Here is a 14567-nt window from a genome sequence, read left to right on the forward strand (position 1 = left end):
GGCAGTGGCCACAGGTCTCTCCTCACCTTTGTGTGCCGCCGCTCGAGCAGATCTTCACTGCCCAGCCCCTCAGCCGCCGGCGAGACGCACATGCACAGTCTCGTGTCCTCCGCCTTCGATCGTTCGCCGTTGCGCGGGGTGGCGCATCGTGTCCTTCTTCTTTTGTTGTTTGCTGCCATGAAGCCCACCGCCCGCTTTGTGTTCTCTGTGCGTTTCTCACCTCCCCTTCCTGCTCATTGTTCGCCCATTTAACTCAGCGCATCTCCTCTTGCGCCGCCTTGCTCGGCCTCGCCGGTCGTCCTTCGTGCTCTTCAGTCTTGTTTGCCTGGAGGTGTATCTCTTCCCACCTACTTCTTTCGCACACCGCAGCGAAGTCATTGACGGATTGCTTAGCAGCCCTTCTACGTGCACTCGCACACCCGAACATACACGCACGCGCCGATCGGAAGAAAGCGACGCCAGTTGAATCATGCCGCTCTCCAGCACAACCGAAATCTGCATGCTGGTGTGGCCACTCTCGGCCGCCATGCAGATCCTGGGTCCGAAGGACTCTATTGCGTGGGTGGTGGGGTGGAATTACCGCAGCCTGTACATCATCGTGACCTGGTTTCTGCGCAACTGCACGTTACCGGAGGCGAAGGCGGAGTTGCAGCAAATCCGGTGTGCCCTGCAGAACTACAAGGGGCACATACCGGAGATACCGTACAGTAGCCTGAACATCCTCGGCTGCGTGTGGCCCAACAGCGCCCTCCCCAGCTGTAACTTGTGCTCCGTCGCGGAGGAGGAAGACATCCGCGGCGCCCGCAAGGGCAGCTATCTCTGGCTGGAGCTGCTTGAGGGGCCAGTGCTGGCGGAACTTTGGTGCTGTGGCGCGCGCGTGCAGCCCTGTCAGCTGCATGTCGTGCGGTGCGATCCGTCTAAGGCGCTTTCCATTCGCCCCACCATCTTTTCGGCCACAGCACTCTACGGGGTGTCAGGCGTGCGACAGCTGCAGAGCGGCGTCGCGCCGGTGTGTGCACCAGGAGCGAATTCGAATCTGGAGGGTGTTCTTCTCCCGCAGGTCATGCGCAAAGAGGCAGAGCCGCGCGTACTCAAGCGACACCAGCAGCGCCGACGCCGCACCAGCGTCGTGAACGACTCCATCACACTGGCCGCCGAAGACAGCTGCTTCTCCGACCGCGACACGGGCGAGCAGTCGAGTGTGCGGGCAGACAAGCGTTGGGGGACGGCCTTCAGTGACAACCTGAGTTTCACCGTTCAGGCCAACAGCTTCGGACAGGAAACGTCCTTCACCACCGAGCGGCATCGGAACAACTTCGTGCGCGACCGCCTAATATTAGCCCAGGAGGAGAGCCTGTCGCTCTCGGAGGGCGACGGCAGCGCGACGGCAGCGCCGATCGGCGTGACGACGCTCAGTGACTCGGAAATGGACCAACTAGACAGCAATGATCGGAGGTGGAGGGGGCAGTCGGCATTGCAGTTCGAGAAGCTCCTCGCGCAGAGTACACCGGCCCCATCGCAGAGCATTGCCCCGCCGCCGCCGGCGGGTATGCCGCCTCGCCTCGACTTTACCTCGACCACGGACAGGGCAGAGATGAGCGTCCTTTTGGCGACGATGCACGCTGGCCGACATGTGCGCCGCGTCATGCAGAAGGAGCAGTTGTTCAACTACGTGAAGGAGGACACCGTCGAGCCGCTGACGGGGGTGCTCAAGTACGCTGTCGACTTCATCTCCACCTACGTGGTGGGTCTCTTGAAGCTCCTGCGTTTCAGCAAGACAGCAGAGGTGCTGCTCTACCGGACCTCCGAGTTCGCACACTTTTTGTGCGCCGTCAGTTTCTCCAACGACTCCTGCGGCCTCCATCCGGTGCTGCCGCACCAAGTCTCGTCCTCCGTCAATCACCGCTATGTCTGTATCTTTGGCTACGTCTCGCGCTGCGCAGTGGACCTGGTTCTCGGAGTGCTCGTCTACTTGTGCCTGTCAGCCTGTGGCCCTTCCCTCTATGCTGCCTCGCAGTACATGGCGCGCCACTGGCTGTATGAAGTGCACGCGTCCTACATGGACTGGTTCGACGGCTACCCGGCTGGGCTAAAGGTAAACGAGGACCTGAACATGGCCCTCTGCTTCTTCGCCAAGTGCGTGCTGGAAGTGTGGGATGCGCTGCTGAGATGGTCTCCTGCCACGCTGCCAAGCCTCGTCTCCTTCCAAGACGCCTCGGTGGCGGTGGAGGGGAACGTGTACAGCACAGTCGCCGGCGTCAGCACGGCGGGGACGTCGTCAACGTGGTTCTCCCCAGCATCCGAGGATCACCAGGCGGTGTACGAGTGGGTTAGCATGGCATTCCACCTGCGCATCTTCTGTCTTCTGGGCTGCAGCACCGCCGCTGCCCTCGTCTCTGACGTGACGGGGCTCGTCTCGCTGCACCTGCGCTTCCTTTACCACGCCATTGCGCTGCCATACTGCTTCGCCCGCGTTCTGCTGACAAACCTCTTTCGCCAGTTCTACGGCGTCAAGTACAACCCCCTGCGCAAGCGGTACGACATTTACCATTTTCAGGTGGATCAGATGCTGGCTGGAACATTTCTCTTCGTCATCATCACCTTCCTTTTTCCAACGCTGACCGTGTACTACCTGTACTTTTCCTTTGTGCTGGCGACAATTTGGTACATGGAGACGTGCCTCGAGTCTATTGCCTACCTCTCGTTGCATGTGCCTATCCACCCGATCGTCTACTGGCTGTGTGCGCGGCATCGTCTCAGTGGCGGGGTGGCGCTCTCGAATCCTGTCATCACCAGCGTGCGTCGATTCCTCGGCTGTGGCAGCCGCCCAGGCCACGACGAGGAGGAGCTCGCCTCACACACGGTTGAGGTGACGGTGGAGGCGCTGCCGCTCCCACTATCGGCTATGCTGACTGATTTCTTCGTTGTCTTGGACATCATTATGACTCGCCTGTGGCCGGCAAAGGTAGTTTCGTTGGTGCTGCGCGGCAAGATTGAGTACTTACCGAAAATGACAGACATTCTCGGGCCCCATCTTCTGACCAACTGCGTGTCTCCACGGTGCACCCTCTGTACGCCGTCACCGGAGGACATGACCAAGACCCACAAATGACCAGTGGAAGTGTATGGACAAGGAAGGACGTGGCACTGTGCCATATCGCGCATGTGTGTCCCCTTGCTCTCCCTCTTTGGCACTGCACACCGACCTAGAAAACGAAAAAGAAACACAAGGCCGACGTTATCATCCCCTCCCCACCTCCTCCCACAACCACCACCGTCAGCTCGCACGCTCTCCTGTATCACAAGGAAGTGCCGCACCTATTCTGACGGCGCGTTCGTATGCGTCTGTCTGTGTGGTGGTCGGCGGTACGCCGTTCTCCACTTGGAAACGGACATCGCACCGCTTCTCGTCGACGTGGAGCTAAATTCGCCTTAGCTGAGCCCAAAGAACCGCAGGGGCCCGTGGCGTGAGCTTGTCGCCCCCCCCCCCAGTGGACAAGTGCGCAATGCGGTTTGCTTTTCTTTCGCCTCCTGCTCTTGCGAAGCTGCGCAGATGCGAGCGTGAGCACAGCGTGTGGTGAATGCAATCACTTTCTTCCCTCTCACACATACTCTGCACCCTCTCTCTCCCTCCCCACACTCCACCGTATCTCGTACTCTCTTTTTTCGGTGATTCATCGCCGAGTCGCGCGTCGTCGGTCAACACACACTGCTGAGTCCCTTGTATATATAATATATATACATATATATATATATATTATATTATATTCTCTTGCGTTCATGTCACCACGCAATCAACAATACTCCCCCCTCCCCCTCCCCTCTCCTCCCCCCTCACACACACACATAATCAACATACGTGCGCCTTAGTCTCACGTTTTATTTTTTTTTCTTTTCACGTCCCCTGCGCGGGGTTTTGAGTGCTCTGTCTCTCTTTCTGTGTGCGCGTATTGCCGTGTATAGGTCCTTCGGTGTCGGTGTCCGTGTCTGGACTGCCACCCTCACCGAGCTCGTGTGGGTGTAACAAATAAAAATTAGACCAATTAGGGTCAGTCTTGCTTCATCGTTGTTGATTCTGTGCCGCCCGGTTGTCTCTCTGCACCCGCAGCTTCGGCACGCAGACACACGCACGTGTGCCGTCTTAAATCTCTGTCTCTCTCGTTAGCCGTCTTACCTTCCCCCTTCTACTTCTGCGTTGCTTCCTCCTAGAGGAGCACCTCCGCACTCGGAGACGTCGCAGAGGGCGAGAGCGAGGTGCGTTGTTGTGCGTGTGCGTGTGTTGCCCGACAGTATCGGCGGGGGTTTGCTTTGTCGAGCACCCACCTCCGTCCCTTCCTCTCTCTCTCCTTCACCGTCTCTGTTCTCCGCCACACATCCCACTTCCATTTCGGCGTACATTGTATCTCTTGTGCCACCTTCAACTTTCTCTGTGTCTCTGACTGTCTCTGTGTCGGTTTGTGTGTATGTGTGTGCTATTTGTGTGCATGCAGGTGTTTCTTGCTCCTACAATCTCTCTAACAGTACCTTTGCTGTTGTTCTGTGTCCCTACGGTGCCCCGCACCACGCGCTCTTCTCTCCCCCTCCACTCCCCTCCCTCACTTACCCCCTCACCCCCTCTCTCTCCATCACCACCACCTCTTCTTGTTGCTGCACGGATTCTCTTACCTCTGCCTTCGCTCTCTTCTTCCTTTTCGATTTTGTTGCCCACTCTTAGGCACATCAACCTCGCTCTGTGCTTGCGCGTGTGCGTGGCTATTCGTCACGTCTACACACTCTCTCTCTCTGCAGCTGTATATTTCTTCCTCGCGCCTCGCCATACGCTCCCCGTCACGTCTCTTTCCTTTATCGCACGCGCCCCCCCCCGCCCACCCACCCACCGTGAACGTCCTGTCGTTGTGCGTGGTGACGCAGAGCTACTGTCTCCCTCAACCCCTTTTTCTTTTTGTTCCTTTCAGCGTCTTCCACCACCCCATTAGGTCACTGCGCGGCTGCACGTGAACCTCTCCTGTGAGACGCTTGCTTCCCTATTGCCAGCCATTTCGAAAAGCTGCACACAATGGCACAGGCCGCGTACCCACCGTCGAGAGAGGGCAGCTACCCACACTCTCGTAGCGGTGGTCCCCACGCGAACCCGATGCTGCCCGAGCAGATGATCGGCAGCTACGTCATTCGCGAGACCATCGGCCGCGGTAGCTTTGGCAAGGTGAAGAAGGGGCGACACGTGCACACTGGAGAGTATGTCGCCATCAAGATCCTCAACCGCCAAAAACTCAAGTCCGCGAACATGGACAAGAAGATCCACCGCGAGATCGAAATTCTGCAGCTGTTCTCTCACCCGAACATCTGCCGTCTCTATGAGGTCATTTCTACCCCTACGGATATGTACCTTATTATGGAGTACGTGGAAGGCGGAGAGCTGTACGACTACATTGTCCAGAAGGGCCGCGTGCGGGAAAGTGAGGCGCGTTACATCTTCCAGCAGATTGTGTGCGCGATCGAATACTGCCACCACTTCCGCGTCGTGCATCGTGACCTGAAGCCAGAGAACATTCTGCTGGGAACTGGGCTGCAGGTAAAGCTGATTGACTTTGGTCTTTCGAACATCACGAAGGATGGCGAGTTCCTCGCGACGTCGTGCGGGTCGCCCAACTACGCCGCACCGGAGGTCATTTCAGGTAAACTGTACTTTGGCCCAGAGGTGGATGTATGGTCTTGTGGCGTCATTCTCTACGCACTGCTCTGCGGGTGCCTGCCGTTCGACGAGGATAGCATCCCGCTCCTTTTCAGCAAGATCAAGAAAGGCAAGTACACCATCCCATCCAACATGCAGACGGGGCCGCGGGAGCTCATTCAGCAGATCCTCGTCGTGGATCCACTCGTGCGGCTGACCGTCCCGCAGATCCGCGACAACGCCTGGTTCAATCAGCGCCTGCCAATGCGGTTGTCGTACAGTGAGTCCATCTTCAGCGTGAAGGAAGACCGCATTTTATCGGTGCTGGTGAGCGAAACCGCGAAGCGACTGGGGGTGCGGGACAGAGATGTGCGCAAGGAGCTCGAGCTTGGCTACGGGGTCGCCTTTGTCGCCTATAATATTCTGTTGGACGCACGCCGCCGTCGCGAGATTGCGGCGGAAGTGCGCGAGCTTGGCATGTCCGGCGATGAGTCCCGCGGGGTGAACCACGTCATCGGCGCACAGCAGACGAAGTTTCAGCCCAAGGCGACGGAGCGGGAACTCAACATGGGCCTCATGCTGACGCAGAGCCCCGCGATGGTGGTGCTGCTCGACGAAGAAGACGCCACGAGGAACAAGTGGGCCTACAACCGCGGCTACTTCGTGCCCGCTTCCGTCGCAACCCTTGGCGACCCAACAAAGGTGAGCGATGCGAGCCTCAGTGATGGCAGCGGCAATGGTGGTCCAGGCGGGTCGGTCGCAGTCGGCTCCTTCCGTATCACTTCCAAGATGTGTTCCGGATCTCTGGTTGGCTCCGGCAGTGTAGGCTCTTCCTCGTATGCGCCAGGCAGTCTGCGCGGCGCGGCTGGGCCCACGGGCGGCAGCAGCAGCTACCGACGTGCTGGCATGCAGAGCAGCACTGGTGGAACCGCCGCTTCGCAGCTAGGGGCGAACCTCAGCGACCAGCCGCGCGTCGGATCTGTAGCCCGCAAGCACGCCATGTACACCGCGGAGGAGGAGCAGTTTATTGTGGAGAACAACTACGGCTGGCGCATCGGTATCATGACGGACTGGCGGGCAGAGCAGGCGCTTTCCGCCATCTATGACGTCCTGCGCACCTTCGAAATGCAGTGGAAGGTGGTCTCGCCCTTCCGCCTCTTGGCACGGTCAACGGCCGAGACATGGAGTGTGGTGGCGGACTCGACGAAAAGTCCCAACGCGTCCACGCGCCGAAACACGCTAAGCACCTACTCCGCTGAATCCTCTGCACCGATCCGCATTGGCTGCAGCAGCGGTGCCGCAGGGAGCGGCAGCAGTGACGATCACGAGGACGGAGACATCGCTGGTAGCACGCAACGCGACGAGGAGTGCATCCACTCACACATAGCCCGCACACGCCGGCCAGGCGCTGCGGCTCGCAGCGTCGGGAGTGCACCAGGTGGTGGCTTCAGCACTAGCACGAGCCAGGCCGCGCGCGGCAACTATTTCGGCGGCCTACAGGACGGAGACGAGGAAGCGGCGATGGTCTCTGGAAGCGCAGCGTCGGGAGTGCTGCCGCCGGCGCATGTGATGGAGAGCGGGTCTGAGTCGACGTTCTCGCTGCGTGACCGACGCGGCGCGTCCCTACCAGGGAGCGCCGCTGTTTCTACCTCCGCAGTTGCGGAACGAGCCTCACCGCCGGCAAACCCTGTCGTTCTTTCCCTCTACTTCTTTCGCATTCACGAGCGGCACGATAAAGGTTACCTGGTGGATTTCAAGGTCGTGCGCAATGCCATGGTCGCCGCGGACCTGGTGCTTCTTCTCTCTGATGCGCTGGTCAGGAAGTTGGGCTGAGGGGAACGCAAAGCAGTGGAGCTGGCGCGGCGGGGTTGCTGTAGAAGATGTATGCGCGTGTTTAAGCGTACGTGCTCCTTAGCACGTACACACATGCTTGCGACGGGTCGCAGAGAACAAGAGGGGGTGGGGCCCGCGGAGCCGACGAGGCCATCGGTACAGATGTGCTGGAGAAAGGAGTGGCATGGCGACAGCGCATGAGCGCAATCTGCGCTTTAGCTCTCCGTCCGACGCAGCGACGGTTTGACATTCATGTGTGTCGACGCGTCTCTCTACGCCCGTCTCTACTCCTGTACAGAACGCGATGCGCTTCATCGTCGGGAAGGCATCCACTGTACATCTTCCTTTATCGATGCGCACCTCCCCCCCCCCCCCACACACACACACCGCTGTGCAGCGGCTCTGACCCTCACACTCCGCATCCCCGCTGTCTCCCTGCGCGCCCGTGCAAACGAAAAAAAATGGACGGGAGGAAGAGGAAGGTAATGTATCTTTTCGAGAGGGTAGCGCACTTTTCTGACCTTCTCTCCGCCGCCGCCGCACTAGCGTGATCTTTCCACTTCTTTTCATTTGCAGGTACATTTTTTTTTTTGCGCCTCTGCCTTCGTGCTCGCGCCCTCCGTCCTCCACGCGTCTTCTCTCCCTCCCCCCTCCTCTTCCCACGGCGTGCGTCGCCGAATGTTGCTGGGACGGTGCGACAGGAGGAGGGGGAGTAGGAAGAAGGGACACGACCCCTCCCCGCTCCTTCCTCTGACGCGAGTGCCTGTCAAGCGCCCGTCTGTAGCTCATCGTCTTTCTTTTTTGTTGTTGTCCGCTTAGCGGTGGAGTCCGACGGAGGTCGGAGAAGACTGAAGGCCGAAAGAGGGGCGGTGTCGCATGTGTGCGTGTGTGTGGAGGGGCTTGTCGGAATCGCTGCTTTGGGCACTCGCCTATGACCTCCCTGCCCCCTCTTTCTCTCGTGCCTTTACTCGTCCAATATTGCTGTGAGCTGATTGGCTCGGGGCCGTATACCTGTGCCCTTCTCGTGTTGCTCGTTGTTGCTGTTTTTCTGTCTGGGTTTTGTGGTTCTCTTCTCTCGACGTCGGAGCTGCAACTCGGCTGTGCCCCTTCTTGTTCTCCTGCTCGATGGCCTCCGTGCGGGCGCGTCTGTCTGCATCGCGGATGCCCCACGCAGGCCGAGTACCAGAAGCGACATTCAGTGCGAGTGAGATGCGATGATGTGAGAAGCGTGAAGTAGCTGTCTAGGTCTGGATGCCTACTGCTGCTGCGGATGGTGTACATCGGCACCATCGGCACTCGCAGTCAAGCGTTCTTCTGGTGGTGGGAGAGGAGTTGCTTTGTGTGTTTCATTTTTCGTGGTGCACCTACTGGAGGTGCCACTGTCGCTGCGTGGTGTGTGCGCGCGTGTGCATGAGCGTGTGGGCGAACGCAGGTGGCGGAGCGACGCCGCGCGGGAGTCCCTCTTTCCCCTTACAGCTTTGTCGCTGTGACTTGTCAGAGTTACTAATACTTGAAATGCACACGGAAGACTCGGCCAACAAGCGCGACGCTCATACGTGAGCATGTGGGTGGCGATGGAACGTCATACGCGGGAGTAGTCCTGCTCGCCTAGCCGCAAATCTGTGCACTCCGTCGTGTACGCGTCTACATCGGGCCGTGTGTGCATCTTCAAGCGCTGCACTCTTGCCTCTGTGTCGTTGACACTCCGCCACGACGCCTTTTCCTCTGTCCCCCCTTTTCCCAAGCTACTCGTTCCTCTGTACCTCCTCCTCCGTCAAGCATCCCCCATCGACGGTAACTGGAGTGCGCACTCAGTAGTCTCTCCCACTACCCAGTGGAACGAGCGCTCGAGTACGCGGGAGACACACACACACACATTCGCCATTGCCGGTTGAGCGTTGGACAACACCACCAGTGGCGCACGTTTTTTTTCGTTCCTCCGTCGAGTTTCGGCTTTTTCTATCCATCATGTGGCTCGGGGGTAGCATGCGGCGCACTCTGGCACTGTATAAACAAGGACGCTCACGAGAGCCGAACGTGGGTCGACTTCTCTACGGCAAACGCAAGAACGTTGTTCATCGTACCAGCGAAGCCAAGCCCTCTGTGACGGCTGTTCTAGCGCAGACCCCGACGGAGCGGCTGCCGGTGGCCGTGAAGCACGCCTTGCGGGTGAACGAGCTTCCCCGGGAGCAGATCTCCGCTCTTCTCAAGCAACACCGCGCGTTGCGCCGGTTCGACCGCACCGAGGTGGTCGTTCAGGCCCTTCGCGATGCCAAGCAGCCTCTAACGTCGCAGCACTACTGCGTCCTCATGGCACACGCAAATGACGAGCGGCAAACGCACAAAGCGCTGCAGTTCTGGAAGGACGCCGTCTCGGAGGGTAAGGTGAATGAACGCCTTCACGGCGCCCTCCTGTCGACCTACCGCAACGCCGGTAACTGGAGGGCGGCAATGCGGCACTGCGAAAGCATGTGGCGGGATCAGCAGGTGTTGGACCCTCTTGCTGTCCATGCTGTCATGAACGCGTGCCGCCGCTACGGGCCCTGGCAGATGGGCCTGAAGGTCTTCTCGGACGCCGTCCAGCACGGCACGAAGCCGAACGGCGTCGTCTACCTCGAGCTCCTTCGCCTCATCGCACAAAGCAAGATGCCGGCACGGTGGGCGTACGGTCTGGCGATTCTACGCGCACTGGAGGCAAGCGTGGAGGTGACGGCGGGGCACTACAACGCGGTGCTCGCCACCATGGGGGGCCGCAACTGGGAGAAGGGCATCGAACTGTTCCACTCCATGCAGGAGCACAACGTGCAGCCCAGCACCGAGACTCTCAACACAGTGCAGCAGCTTCATCCACACAGCGTGGCCCACTGCATCCGCTGCGTCGCTGAGGCGCACGCGCTTGGCATGCCCATAACAGACACCATGTACCGCAACGTACTGCTGAACCTTTTCCGAATGCAGCTGAACCACGAGGCGACCCAGTTTGCGGAGCGCGAGTACAAGCTGGACTGTGTTGATGCCGGCAACCCACTCACCCACACACTGTCCCTGAGTGTCGCCATGATGGATGCGCTGCTCTCCCATCCCCGTCCCCACGACGCCCTGCTCGTGTACGAGTCCTTCCAGGATAAGATTGGCGACGTTGTGGCAGCTGCGACGCGGCAGCTCGGAACAAGCGGCTCGCTGGAGCAGCGCTGGCTCGTGCAAGGGCGGGTGGCTGTCGTCGACCACAACGTCCTGCTCTCGACGACCTTCGAGTCCCTTATCCACCACTACGACTCGGTGTTTGTTCCGTTTGCGTCCGTGCGCCTGCTGGTGCGGCGCGCCCGCGAGAATGGCAACTCAATGCAAGGGCTCCATATAAAGACGACGCTGCGTCGCATTGGACTTCTGCTAAAACGGGAGGAGTGGAGCATGCTGCGTGTGCTTCCCTATGCGCACCAACTTCTTGCACACACGTACCTCTGCGAAGGGGGGCCAGCCAGTCCTGAGGCGCTGAAGGCGCTGCGTGAAGAGGCGGAGACGCAGAGCCTGCTGCCCGGAAGCCCTCCGACTCCGGCCGCAGTTGCGAAGGCCGCTTCCGCGTATGGTCAAGCGCTGCTGAAGCGTCTCACACCTGTTGGGGAAGTCGCTGAGGGAATCTGCGCCGTGGGAGTCGATCAGAGTGAAGAACGGGACACAGAGGACGCCGCGACGAACCTCGTGATACGTGAAGCAGGTGGAGGCGCTGCCGATACAGGCGCTTCCTCGCTCGTCTCTCCGAAGGCGTCGTCCGCCGTGACTGCACCCTTCCCTATGGTGCTGCACTCTCCCCGCCGCATCACCTCCGTGGAGCGCGTGACAGCGGTGGCCGCCATGCTCAAGTCTCTCAACCCCGATGCGGAGGTGCACGTGCTTTCCACAAACGCGTCGCAGCTTGCAGCGGTGTGTCATTGGAATGCAGTGCGTGTCGGCGTCCTTCTTGTCCCGGTGCACTACCCCGATCAACTCAGGCAGATGGCGCCGCCTGCATTGCCGATCAGCGAGGGCGCCGTCGCCGCTGCAATGGCTGCATCCGGTGTCAGAGGGCCAAAGTCACGACTGTAAGCCTGAGCTGCCTTCCGCTCACCCCGCACGAGCTCATAGCGCAACAGGGGCAGCTTTCCACAGTTGTGGGGACGTTAGGCGAAGGAGGCGCCTGGCCCACGCTGTCAAAAGGGGTGTGTTTTTTTTTCTCTTACTCACATACACGCACAGAACATGTTTGCACGAACGGAGTGCACACCCATAAATAAAAAAACAATATGAGGAACTTCGCGAGAGCCACACGCCCATGGGCAAAGCGAAGAAAGCGGAATACACGTGCACACACGCCTGTCACTACGCCGACTGTGCAAAACACCACCGATTTATTTGAACTGGTTCCCGTCAACGCGACGACCACAGTTTCATCACTCCCCCCTCCTCCTCCTGTCTAGGCTCTTTCGTCGTCCGCAGCCCTCTCCGCCCACCCATCCACCCCCGATTTGCCTCTATGATGCGGCGAGGTGAGCGACAGAATCTCGTCGCTACGTCAACCCCCTCCCTCCTCCTCCTCTGCCCTTATTATCCGCTTGTCCCGCTTTGCCTCTTCAGGAGAAGTTGGCACGCCATACGACGCCTCCTCCACAAAGCCAGCGCGCAAGGCCACCCGGTCTGTCATTCAGCAACGACTGGGGCTCTTTTCTGCTCCTCCAGCCGTGCGTCTTTCTGTGGGTGTGTGCGTGCGTGTGTGTGTGTGGCCGCCATGGCTGGAGGTGCCACTGGGACAGCACACAGCAACTACCCACACACATTTTCCGCTGAGCTTATCCGTCATTGCGAGGATGGATGCATTCCACCCGAGGTGTTCGCTGACGCGCGTGCGTTGCTCGACGACGAGCACCGTCGCCGCTATGTCCGTATCAATCCGCGATGCGAGGAACGGGTTCTGGACGCTGGGGCGGAAGCCGTTCTGCGGCTGGACACACACTCGACGGCAGCACGGATGTGTACAAGCACGTTGCTGTCTCCTGAAGAAGAGAGGATGGTCAGCACGCTGCAAGGCTCTATGCGTGCAGGCGCCACAGAGGCATCCTCGCCGGCCACCGATGAAGCTGTAGCTTCGCAAAGTCAAAAACGCAACGTTCGTGACGACGCGCCCCGCGCCAGTGTGTTGCGTCTCGGCCTCGCTGCCCTTACTGGCCTGGCCTTGGAGTCCGTCGAGCCGGTGGCGTGGCTGCCTTGCGGTGTGTTTGCCCTCCCGTGGTCGTACCCCATGGGCGGCAACCCTCTTTTTCTAGACGGGACGCTGCTTGCGATGGATGCAGCGTCGATAGCGGCGGTGGTGGCTCTGCATCCGCGCAAGGGGGATCGTGTCCTGGACCTTTGCTGTGCTCCTGGCATGAAGCTGGGGCTTTTGGCGGATGCAGTGACGAGAGGTCACGCGGGCGGCACCGGCTCACCCCTCTCCGCGGCGTCGCCGTCCCTCGCAGACGGCCTTGTTGTTGGCGTGGATGTGAGTCTCGCTCGCTTATATATGACTCGATCCACACTGAAGAAGCAGCAGCAGCAGGGCGGCACCGCTGACACTCCGTCATCGCTTCCTGTGTGCTTGTTTGCCGGTGATGGGTGCTGCTTCTCCATGGAAAGCGCAGGGGCAGCGCTTGATCTGACTGGATCGGCTGTGGATGCTGGCACAGGGCTGACGAAGGTGGAGAGGCGGCGGCTTCAGCGTCAGTACAACGCGACTACGGCAACCGCAGGATCGAAGCGAGACCGTTCAGCTTCGGGGGCAGCTGCGTGTGTAGTGTCTCACAAGGCGGAGTCGAGTCCGCCGCCGACTGTCGTCTATGCTCCCGCCCACATCCGCCCCATTGTGGCTGCATGGCTGCACGAAGAAGCGTGCGGCTCGCAAGTGGCTGACGCATTGACTACACCACCGTCGCACCCGCAGCCGTTGCTTTTTGACCGCGTTCTTGTGGATGCAGAATGCTCCCACGACGGCTCCGTCGCCCACATGCAGCTCGGCGAGCCGCATGCGAATGCCGCTGCTACAGCGCGCAACTCCACACCTGGTGCTTGTTCGACGTCGTCGGCTGTATCGACAATCCGGAAAGGCAGAGGCGTTGATAACGAGTATCGCATGCATCACATGAACCTTGGCATCGCGGAGGGTGAAGTGGGGCCGCAGACAGAGAAGACGCCATTCGCATCTTCGCAGCCTCTTGCAAACTCCCCTGCGGGGAGCGGCGAGCACAGCAAGAAGAACACTCCCTCCCCTTCATCCGCCTCTCTCTTTGCTCTCCAGTCGAAGCTGCTAGATAACGGCTATCGCCAGCTTCGACCAGGTGGGACACTTGTGTACGCGACCTGCTCCTACTCGTACGTGCAAAACGAGTATGTTGTGCGCCGATTCCTGGAGCGCGCCAACGCGGTCAATGAGAAGGTGGATCCGTGTGACGCGCGCAGTCGTTTCACGGCCAACGAAGTCCCGAGACAGGCTACAGCCGTTTTGGTACCAGCCTTCTCTTACGCGCATGAGGCAGATGGGAAGAGTGTGTCTGGCGTTGCCAGCAACGACAGCGTCGCCGCTTGCGTGCGGATGAATAGCGAAGAGCAACGGCGTGACGTGCAGCGACTCCTGGATGCACACGTCTTCGACTACGGCACAGTGCAGAGAGGGCACGACCGGTACGCTTATGTCGAAGGTGCTAGCCACGGCGCCCCCTCTGCGGACGAGCACGCCGCCTTGGGGAGTCGTTTCTGGCCCCGTCTCTTTCAGTCCAGCTTTCTCTACGTGGCAAAGATATGGAAGAGGCCACCAGAAGCCGCTGTGTCGGTCGAGGGCGGGAGTAGGGGTGTTGCCAGTGAGAAGTAACCGTGCCCCTGTTCGGAAGCCGCTGCTGTCGAAGAGGGGAGTGCAACATGGAAGGCGCCTCAATGACAGCGACGAGTACTCGTGCAACAAGAGCATTACAGGACGCAACGGACATATGCGTGAGTCTGTGCACTTTGTGGGTGAGTCCATCTCCCACATGTTGGTGACGCTGTCAGGTTTCGTCTCTCT

At 59.7% G+C, this 14567-nt stretch overlaps 4 protein-coding genes across 4 annotated transcripts; all 4 read left to right on the forward strand.

The window, feature by feature from the left end:
* Positions 1-469: 469 nt before the first annotated feature.
* On the forward strand, positions 470-3112 carry LMXM_08_29_2030 (N-acetylglucosaminyl transferase component,putative; the record flags this gene model as incomplete). The annotated part of the gene is made up of 1 exon (XM_003872305.1): positions 470-3112. One exon carries the CDS (start codon positions 470-472, stop codon positions 3110-3112), a length of 2643 nt encoding a protein of 880 aa, XP_003872354.1.
* Positions 3113-5056: 1944 nt separating this feature from the next.
* Positions 5057-7504, forward strand: LMXM_08_29_2020 (putative protein kinase; the record flags this gene model as incomplete). Its single annotated transcript, XM_003872306.1, has 1 exon — positions 5057-7504. The coding sequence occupies one exon, from the start codon at positions 5057-5059 to the stop codon at positions 7502-7504; it is 2448 nt and encodes an 815-aa protein (XP_003872355.1).
* A 1986-nt stretch (positions 7505-9490) lies between these two features.
* On the forward strand, positions 9491-11587 carry LMXM_08_29_2010 (conserved hypothetical protein; the record flags this gene model as incomplete). The annotated part of the gene is made up of 1 exon (XM_003872307.1): positions 9491-11587. The coding sequence occupies one exon, from the start codon at positions 9491-9493 to the stop codon at positions 11585-11587; it is 2097 nt and encodes a 698-aa protein (XP_003872356.1).
* Positions 11588-12266: 679 nt separating this feature from the next.
* On the forward strand, positions 12267-14378 carry LMXM_08_29_2000 (conserved hypothetical protein; the record flags this gene model as incomplete). Its single annotated transcript, XM_003872308.1, has 1 exon — positions 12267-14378. The coding sequence occupies one exon, from the start codon at positions 12267-12269 to the stop codon at positions 14376-14378; it is 2112 nt and encodes a 703-aa protein (XP_003872357.1).
* Positions 14379-14567: the final 189 nt, after the last annotated feature.

This window comes from Leishmania mexicana, chromosome 8, assembly GCF_000234665.1.
Source record: "Leishmania mexicana MHOM/GT/2001/U1103 complete genome, chromosome 8".
Lineage (NCBI taxonomy): Eukaryota > Euglenozoa > Kinetoplastea > Trypanosomatida > Trypanosomatidae > Leishmania > Leishmania mexicana.